The sequence below is a fragment of the Squalius cephalus genome (genome assembly GCF_949319135.1).
Source record: "Squalius cephalus genome assembly, chromosome: 6".
NCBI lineage: Eukaryota > Metazoa > Chordata > Actinopteri > Cypriniformes > Leuciscidae > Squalius > Squalius cephalus.
The window spans coordinates 27651945-27661046 of NC_137127.1; the positions used below are offsets into that span (position 1 = coordinate 27651945).

The following is a 9102-nucleotide window of genomic DNA, read 5'->3' on the forward strand; positions in this document are numbered from 1 at the left end:
GTGTTGTGAAACTGATGAAGATGTTTTCTTAATTTGCGGGTGTTTTTCTATCTGCATGTATTTTCTTCATTTGCGGCGCGTTGCTGCAATGTTGATGCGGCCCGCCATACGGGTTTAGCAGAGAGGCTGCACAGTTTGACCGGATGGTGTTGCTAAGAACTTGCAATGTATAACTATTATCAGACCCTCGCGGAATCAAAACACTACCGGCCCACCGGGAAAAGTCCCGACTCTCCCAATTGCCACTCTGCCCCTGGCCCTTCTATAAGAAACTCATCTTGATGATAAAGAACATATTAAGTTGCAACAGTTGAGCACCAGTCATGTTTTTCTATGTTGTACGAGGTAGAAATTGCCAATATGAATGCATATTTTCCCCCTGGTCATCAATGTGACTTTATGTGGCAAATTATTATGTCACTCGTTCTGTTGTGGCGGGAGATTTTAATTGTCAGTTGAACCGACTTATGGACAAATTCCCTTCAGGTACTACGGCTCCCTCATTTCAGGCAAATCCATTAATTATTTATTTGAGGATTTAGATTATGTGGATGTGTGGTGGGTGCAACATCCTGCTGACAAAGAATTTTCTTTCTTTTCTAAACATCATTGTTGTCATATAAGGATAGACTTTTTTTTTTTTTTTTCTAAGAGGTTATTACAAATCATTGATCACAGCACCACTGGAAATATTATAATATCAGACACTGCTGCTGTTTTCTTACATTTAAAATTGCAGGGCCCTTTAAACCCAACTAGGTATTGGAGACTTAATCCTTTTATTCTTAAGGACAGCCAAATTATTTCTTACTTACACACAGCTCAATGTGAGTGTCAGGTATCGTACAAACGAAGCAGGCAAGATGGTAAGTTTGATATTTTAATAGCAGAATGGATCGGACACAGCATGAAAGGTGAGTAAACAGGAAGTAGATAATTGGATGAAGCTTAACTGAATGATAACAAAGTCTCTCTTTATCTTGCAGATGCAGATGATGAAGATTCTCTGAAGATGGACTGAAGACAGGCTGAAGAAGATCGGGATCGACGGTAAGTATGCAGGTAGGTGAAGTAGAGAGTCTGTGTGTCATGAATAGACATGTATTGACGAGACCAGACCAAGAGTGAGTGACTGAGTGCTGAATTTAAAGGTGAGCTGGTGATGGGATCCAGGTGACGGTGATTACTACTTAGAGAAGAGTGAGTGCAGGTGTGCGCCAAGGAGGATTCTGGGGAGTGTAGTGCAGAGACAGATGAGGAAGACATGTGACAGTGAGTGCATGTCTGAGAGAGATTATTCTTAATTCACTCGTGCTGTTTGTGAATTTACATTGAGGAACATTAGTAAGTACAAAAAATCACACATCGATATTTAGAGCAAGTGAGTTCGATTAAAACGAGCCAAGCACAATAATATTTATGTAGTGCCATGACATGCTGCTTAGCTAAAGCAAAGTCCTTTTCAAGAAAAGTCTGTTCACTCTGCGGCCATACTTTCGACACCTTCGGGCAGCTACTTTTGGCACCCAAGACCAAGTTCTATCTATTTGAATGGGGAAATCCTGAATCCTCAAACTGCTTGCTGAACTCACGTTTAACCCCTTAAGTGTAAGCCCCCAACACAAAGTTGTGTTCTAAATTGTAGGTTGATATCTCAAAAAATTTGCTTTCAGTAAGATTTTGTTTGGGCGCAGTACCAAACTTTTTCACCAGATGACAGCCAAGCTCCATTACTGACCATATAAGGGCGCCGCCATTTCCATATGGTTTGAGTGATCTGAAATATATATTTCCATTATTTTCATACAATTTATGAAGTAGACATCCTATTCAGAAGTATGGGAAGTTTGGCAGATGTGGATATGAATTCAACCTCTTATAAAAAGAACACTCAGGTACATTATAGCTCGCCGCCGCATCACAAATGGTGAATCTATTATTATTATTTTTTTTATATTCAAAACATTTTCAGACCTTTTTTTCTAAAATAATTTAATGGATGTTATCTCTATATGAACTCTTGGCATGAAAACAAACGAGGTTTCTATCAATCTTTCATGATTTTTGATGTTTCATGTTCATTTCAAAATAAAGGTCTGAACATGCCTTAGGAGTATGAAAATGTTCTGGTTGCAAATTGATAAAATACTGCTCCTCTGTAATTTATTTTGTAAATTGAAAATCATGATAACTAGAGATTGTAAGCTTTCAAATGATATATAGTTTGTCAATATTAGTTTAGGTTTAGTATAGGAAATTACTGTTTTAAATATGTAATGGCTGTGGGCCCACCAGTGGGCCAGTGACACTTATAACATAGCAGCAAAATCTGGCACAAACTGTCCCCATTCATATTAAATAAGTATTAAATATATATTGTTTCTTATGCTCAAATACCATTAAAAAGAGTATTTTTCAGGCTAGATCAGCCCATATGCATGTGCAGTCCTAAGTGTGCATCTCAGAACACTGACTGTTTCTATGGGAACCAGAGCTTCTAACAGCAGCTGCAGTGACACAATGGATTTATTGGTGATTGGCTCTTAAGGTGACGTCCTGATTTCCAGTGATGACCACTTGGCACCGCCTGCTCTTTTAAAGGAACAACCCATACAAGCTGAGAGGGTAAGTGGCTCAGAAAGAGAGAGAAATGTGGATCACTTTGTATATTTCTATGTACTTACTCTTTAACTGTATCACTGCAGCTTCAGTCCTTAGATCAGATACCTGCCAGATCCAGGGACACTTCAAGTTGAACAGCATGTACCAGGATGGAGATGTTATACTTGGAGGACTATTTGAGGTTCACTTTTTCACAGTGTTCCCAGATCTGAGCTTCAGAACAGAGCCAGAACCACCATACTGTGAAATGTGAGTCAGACAGACAGCATAAATATAAAATAAGAAACATTTTTTACATAATTACAACAATAATACTAGAATAATAATAATAATAAGAAGAAGAAGAAGAAGAAGAAGAAATATGAATGTTAATATGCTCAAATGACTTTTTGACAGCAGTAATGCTTTCTTGACAAAAATATCTATTAAAACAACTGTATATTTAACCAAGTGTGCACCATAGAAGAGATCCATGAGTGTGAACTCTGATGTATTTACTGTGTATTAATGATTCTATTAATTTGTCATTTATTTATCTATTTTTAATCTAATTAAATGTTAACATTTATCTTGCTTTTTTCTTAGATTTAATATGGAAAGCTTTCAGCATGCAGAGACTATGGCTTTTGCAATAAATGAGATCAATAAGAATCCCAATCTGTTGCCTAATATCACTCTTGGTTACCATCTTTATGACAACTGTGTGATGCTAGGAATGGCGTTCCGGGCTGCCATATCCCTGGCTAGTGGGACAGAGGAGTCCTTCTCCAGCCTAAACTGCAATGGCCCTCCGCCGGTTATTGGAGTGGTGGGGGATCCTAGTTCAACTCCATCCATTGCAATTTCCAGTGTTCTGGGGCTGTTTCGAGTACCTATAGTAAGATGGGATGAAAAAACTAAATTAAAAAATAAAATAAAAAAAAATAAAAATAATAAAGTATGTATAATATATATATAAATACATACATACATACATACTGCCGTTCAAAGTTTGGGATTGGTAAGACTTTTAAATGTTTTATTTGTATTTATGCTCACCTAGGCTGCATTTATTTGATAATAATAATAATAATAATAAAACATACTATTGTTTATTATTACAATTTACAATAACTGTTTTCTATTTGAATATATTTTTAACAGATTTATTCCTGTGATGCAAAGCTGAATTTTCAACATCATTTCTCCAGTCTTCGGCGTCACATGATCCTTCAGAAATCATCATAATATGCTAATTTGATGCTCAGAAAACATTCATTATTATTATCAATGTTGAAAACAGTTGTGAAAATATTTTTTCAGGATTCTTTGATGAATAGAAAGCTCTAATTCATTTATTTGAAAAATAATATTTTGTAACATTATAAATATCTTTACTGTAACTTTTGATCAATTTAATGCATCCTTGCTGAATAAAAGTATTGATTTATTTTACCCCCCACCCCCCCCACCCCCACCCCTCTACAAAACGGTTATTTTAAATTGTAATAATATTTCACAATATTACTGTTTTGTTTTTTGTTTTGTTTTATTCTGTTCTGTTTGTTTTGTCTTGTTTGTCTGTTTTGTTTTGTTGTTGTATTTTTAATCAAATAAATGCAGCCTTGGTGAGCATAAGATACATAAAAAACATGTTTATAAAAACATAAAAAATATTAAAGATCCCAAACTTTTGAACGGCAATGTATATATACAGTATATATATAATGTATGCATGTATGTATGTGTGTGTGTGTGTGTGTGTGTGTGTCCTGCCTCATCTGCTTGTGTTACAAATATTATAAAGGCACTGATCATTTTTATGTTGATCATCACAAATTCACATCACAAACACCTTGTCCTCCCTCTCCATGTCCCCTGATTAGGTTAGTCACTACGCCACCTGCTCCTGTTTGAGTGACAAGAAAAAGTACCCCTCTTTCTTCAGAACGATCCCTAGTGATGCCTTCCAGGTACGGGCTATGGTTCAGATCTTGAGGCATTTTGGATGGACCTGGGTTGGTCTTCTCTACAGTGACGATGACTACGGCATCTACGCTGCTCAGTCCTTTCAGCAGGAAATGCAACTGTTTGGACATTGTGTTGCTTTTTCTGAAATTTTACCCTATGATAACAACCACAGAGATATTCAACGTGTACTGGGAGTAATTCAGGCCTCTACAACTAGAGTGGTGGTTGTTATCGCCCCTTCATCCTTAGTGATACCTTTGATGGATGAGGTGGTGTTGCAGAACATGACAGGCAGACAGTGGATTGCGAGTGAATCTTGGGTCACTTCACCTGTATTTCACACACCACGTTTCCTGCCCTTCCTGGGGGGCACACTGGGCATTGCCATCAGACGTGGGGAGATCGAGGGGCTTTATGACTTTCTGTTATGTCTTCGTCCAAAAAATGATCCAATAAATAATATGTTGAGGATCTTCTGGGAGAACATGTTTGGTTGCAGTTTTGAAACAGGGGGTAAAGAGACAGATGGAGATCAAGTGAAAACAGTGTGTACAGGACAGGAGGATCTGAGCATTACAGACACAACATACACTGATGTTTCAGAGTTGAGAGCAGCTTATAATGTGTATAAAGCAGTTTATGCCCTAGCACATGCGCTTCATAACCTGATGCAGTGTGAAGAGGGGAGAGGACCATTCAGTGGGAACAGTTGTGCTGACATAACACACTTGAAACCCTGGCAGGTAAGACTCAAATATATAGCGCAGATTTACATAGAAGAAGAACTAGTCAAATCAAGTCAAGTCACCTTTATTTATATTGTGCTTTATGCAATACAGATTGTTTCAAAGCAGCTCTACAGTGATTTACATCTTTACAACTAGACACAAAAATAAAAAAGCGCAACAAATAACCTTCATATCCACAATCTGTACAGCTGGTCCACTACCTACAGAAAGTGAACTTCACCACAGGCTTTGGGGATCATGTGTCATTTGATGAGAATGGAGATGCTTTGGCCATCTATGATGTGTTGAACTGGCAGCCGAAGACAGATGGATCAATAAGTATCTACACAGTCGGTGTTGTAAATGATTGGCCAGAAACAGGGATGGTGCTCACACTGGAGGATGATGCAATATACTGGAACTTTGAGACAAAAAAAGTAAATTAACATTGCATGTTAATGTTATCTTTTTTGCAGACATAGTTTAAATTATTGTCAAAGCTGTAAAACAAATGAGAATATATTAATTGAAATGCCAAGCTTTTCATTGTGTAAAAGACATAACTGATGATGTCTCTTTCAGGCCCCACAGTCTGTGTGCAGTGAGAGCTGCCCACCAGGAACCAGACGAGCCACACAAAAGGGTCTTCCTGTCTGCTGTTTTGACTGCCTGCCATGCGGAGATGGAGATATTTCTAATACAACAGGTGAGCAGATTATTGTTGGCAAAATTTAAATGTAAATTTTTTCTTAAATTCTCACCTTCTCTCTTATTCTCACCTATAGATGCTATTGAGTGCACAGTGTGCCCAGATGAGTTCTGGTCCAATACAGATAAGGATCAGTGTGTCCCTAAAGAAGTGGAGTTTCTGTCTTATGAGGAACCTCTGGGCATCTCTCTGACCACTGCATCTCTGCTTGGCACCTGCATCTGCGCTCTTGTGATGATTGTCTTTACTCATCACCGTAACACTCCCATAGTACGCGCCAACAATTCAGAGCTCAGCTTCTTGCTGCTGTTGTCACTCAAACTGTGTTTTCTATGTGTACTGCTGTTCATTGGCCAGCCGCAGTTGTGGACATGTCAATTAAGGCATGCTGTGTTTGGCATAAGCTTTGTCCTGTGCATTTCCAGCATCCTGGTCAAGACTATTGTGGTAATAGCGGTGTTTAAGTCATCTCGGCCAGAAGGAAAAGGTGCAATGAAATGGTTTGGAGCAGCTCAACAAAGATGCACAGTTCTGATCCTAACAGCCATCCAGGTCGTGATATGTGCAGCCTGGCTATCAACTGCCTCTCCAACACCCCATAAAAATAGTTACTATATCCGCTCTATAATAGTCTATGAATGTGCTATTGGCTCAGTGGCTGGTTTTTCTATGTTGCTGGGATACATTGGACTGTTGGCAGCAGTAAGCTTCATGTTAGCCTTCCTGGCGAGAAATCTTCCAGATAATTTTAATGAAGCAAAGTTCATCACTTTTAGCATGTTGGTCTTCTGTGCCGTGTGGATTGCGTTTGTTCCAGCATATGTGAGCTCACCAGGGAAATATGCAGTGGCTGTGGAGATTTTTGCCATTTTAGCTTCTAGTTTTGGATTACTGGTGGCCATATTTGCTCCAAAGTGCTATATCATACTTTTACATCCAGAGAGAAACACTAAAAAAGCCATAATGGGAAGAGAAACACAAAATAAATAGTTTTGCATTATTGTGATGTAAAATGATGACTTCCTATTTAAAACTATTTTATTGGGTTGGGTATATTATTATATTTATTCGACACATTTGACTGCCATATTCCATCAAAACTTATCTGCTGCTCTCTGATGTGAGTAATTTCACATAGTCCTACTCACTTAAAGTGGCACTGATTTATATGCTTCACAATTAATAGATAAAATATAGCTAAATTCCAAATGGTAGAACTTTATCATCAACATAAATTGTCATATCACCCAGCCTAAAAACTGTTTCATTTTAAAGCTTTAAGGCCATAACAATACAACTTTAAAGCTGCTTTGAAACGATATGTATTGTGAAAAGCGCTACACATATAAATTTGACTATATCACTATTAATATTTATATATTATATATTAATATGTTATATGTTCACCTCTGTAAACAAGCAATTTACATTTACATCTTTTACATGTTAATCCCTGTGAAACTAAAAAGTTTGCATGTTGAAGTGAGTAGTTTTAAAATGTACATATTAATATATATTGTCAGAATTATCAAATGTAATTTACGCTTGATGTAATAAATAAATGAGGAGTAAAGATTGTTTGTCAGAATCGCTTGATTTGATTAAAAAGAGAAATCAAAGATTCTCATAGGATATATGTGATATGTTTCACAGGATCCACCACATCACCAGCCACTCTATACACATTGAATCACTCAGCTTCACCCTGTCGTTTACAATCACTGGAATACTGATTCTCTGCACCTGCATTTAATCACTAGCACTCCCTTTATAAGCAGTCACTATCCACACTTCAGTCTCATTGTTGCATCCAACGCTCACAGACTCCCTACCAGTTCTACTCACCTGAAATACCGACCTGTCTTCATTGTCTCCGTCTTTCTGCACCAGCCTCTTGCAGCCTTCTTCCATGGTACTTATCCACTTCCTCATCTGTCATCCGCTGCATCTGCAAAACAAAGTACTTAATCACCAGCAAGCTAAGTTTCACCAAACTATCAGACTGCTTGATACTCACCCATTCATCTCTCCTGCTACTTCTTTGATACCTGCAAGTAAAAGATACCTGTTTGCTACTTACCTGTCTTGTCTCCATCAGTTTTGTGACAATTGTCATTCCTATGGACATAAAATGCTTTAAAATATTAAGTCATGTGGTAACATTAAATATATGCATTTTGTTGTATCACATTCTTCTATCACATTCTTTAGCAGTTCACATTCTTAAAAGCGGAAGTAGAGCCGAGTCAGACTATAAATAAACCCAATCACATTGCGTGAGTTATGTTACAAAATAACGGAGTAGTGGAAACAGCTGGATGCTCCTGCGTAGCTGGTCCTGGTAGTTCTTGTAGCCATGCTGCTGCTGTGTTGTGGAAGGTGGGTATTTATAAATGGAGCAACACTGTTAGTGTCCCCAGGTGATGGCACATAGTATGGCGGAACTAATATTCCGTGGTTTGTTTCCCATAAGGAGGAGGCGTTAACAGATGGACCATACAAAGCTGGCATTTGCGCTTAATGTCCTTATCGTTAACTATGTACAGGTGTGCAGCGGGAATGTGTGGGTTTTGGTGGTTGGTAAACAAGGCATGGACAATGTGTTTTTAAGCTTGTGACTTTTAGTCTTCAGGCAGACCTTGTGGGGGTGAGACGTGGATTTGTGGTGAGCTCCAGATTACCTATCGAGGAATAGTGCTGCCTGGATACACTGGAGACGCAACTTTAGAGCTTGTAATGAGGAGTTGACAACAACCACGAGTGAATTGGGATCCGGATTGCCTTGGGCTGTGGACGACCGCATCTGATGAGACGAGGAATCACTTGGGGCTACTGCAAGCTAAGTAAACACTCCCACTTAATGTGACTGTTTGAATTGAAGAACATTTGATATATACCGCCAGTGCTTGCCCGTCTCTTGTCTCCCCCCTCGTTTATTGTGATCAAAGTCTTGTTAATTAGTATATGTCCAGTATAGACAGATCGCCTGTGTTGTAGTCAACGACCCACCAGCCCCACTGTAGTATTCTAGTGACTTCCATACTGGATGTGCATTATTGCTGCCTTGCCTGTGTTGTAGCCAATGACCCACCA

The 9102-nt window shown here is 38.4% G+C and overlaps 1 protein-coding gene across 1 annotated transcript in view; it reads left to right on the top strand.

The window, feature by feature from the left end:
- LOC307160421 (extracellular calcium-sensing receptor-like) overlaps positions 1 to 6999 on the top strand; it is a gene marked incomplete at both ends in the record, with an annotated part of 99703 nt that extends 92704 nt beyond the window's left edge. Inside the window, 5 exons of the mRNA XM_079874535.1 lie at positions 3245 to 3499; positions 4488 to 5315; positions 5510 to 5737; positions 5883 to 6006; positions 6086 to 6999. Of these exons, the coding sequence (XP_079730661.1) occupies positions 3245 to 3499; positions 4488 to 5315; positions 5510 to 5737; positions 5883 to 6006; positions 6086 to 6999 (2349 nt within the window). The remainder of the gene's footprint in view (positions 1 to 3244; positions 3500 to 4487; positions 5316 to 5509; positions 5738 to 5882; positions 6007 to 6085) is intronic.
- Positions 7000 to 9102: the final 2103 nt, after the last annotated feature.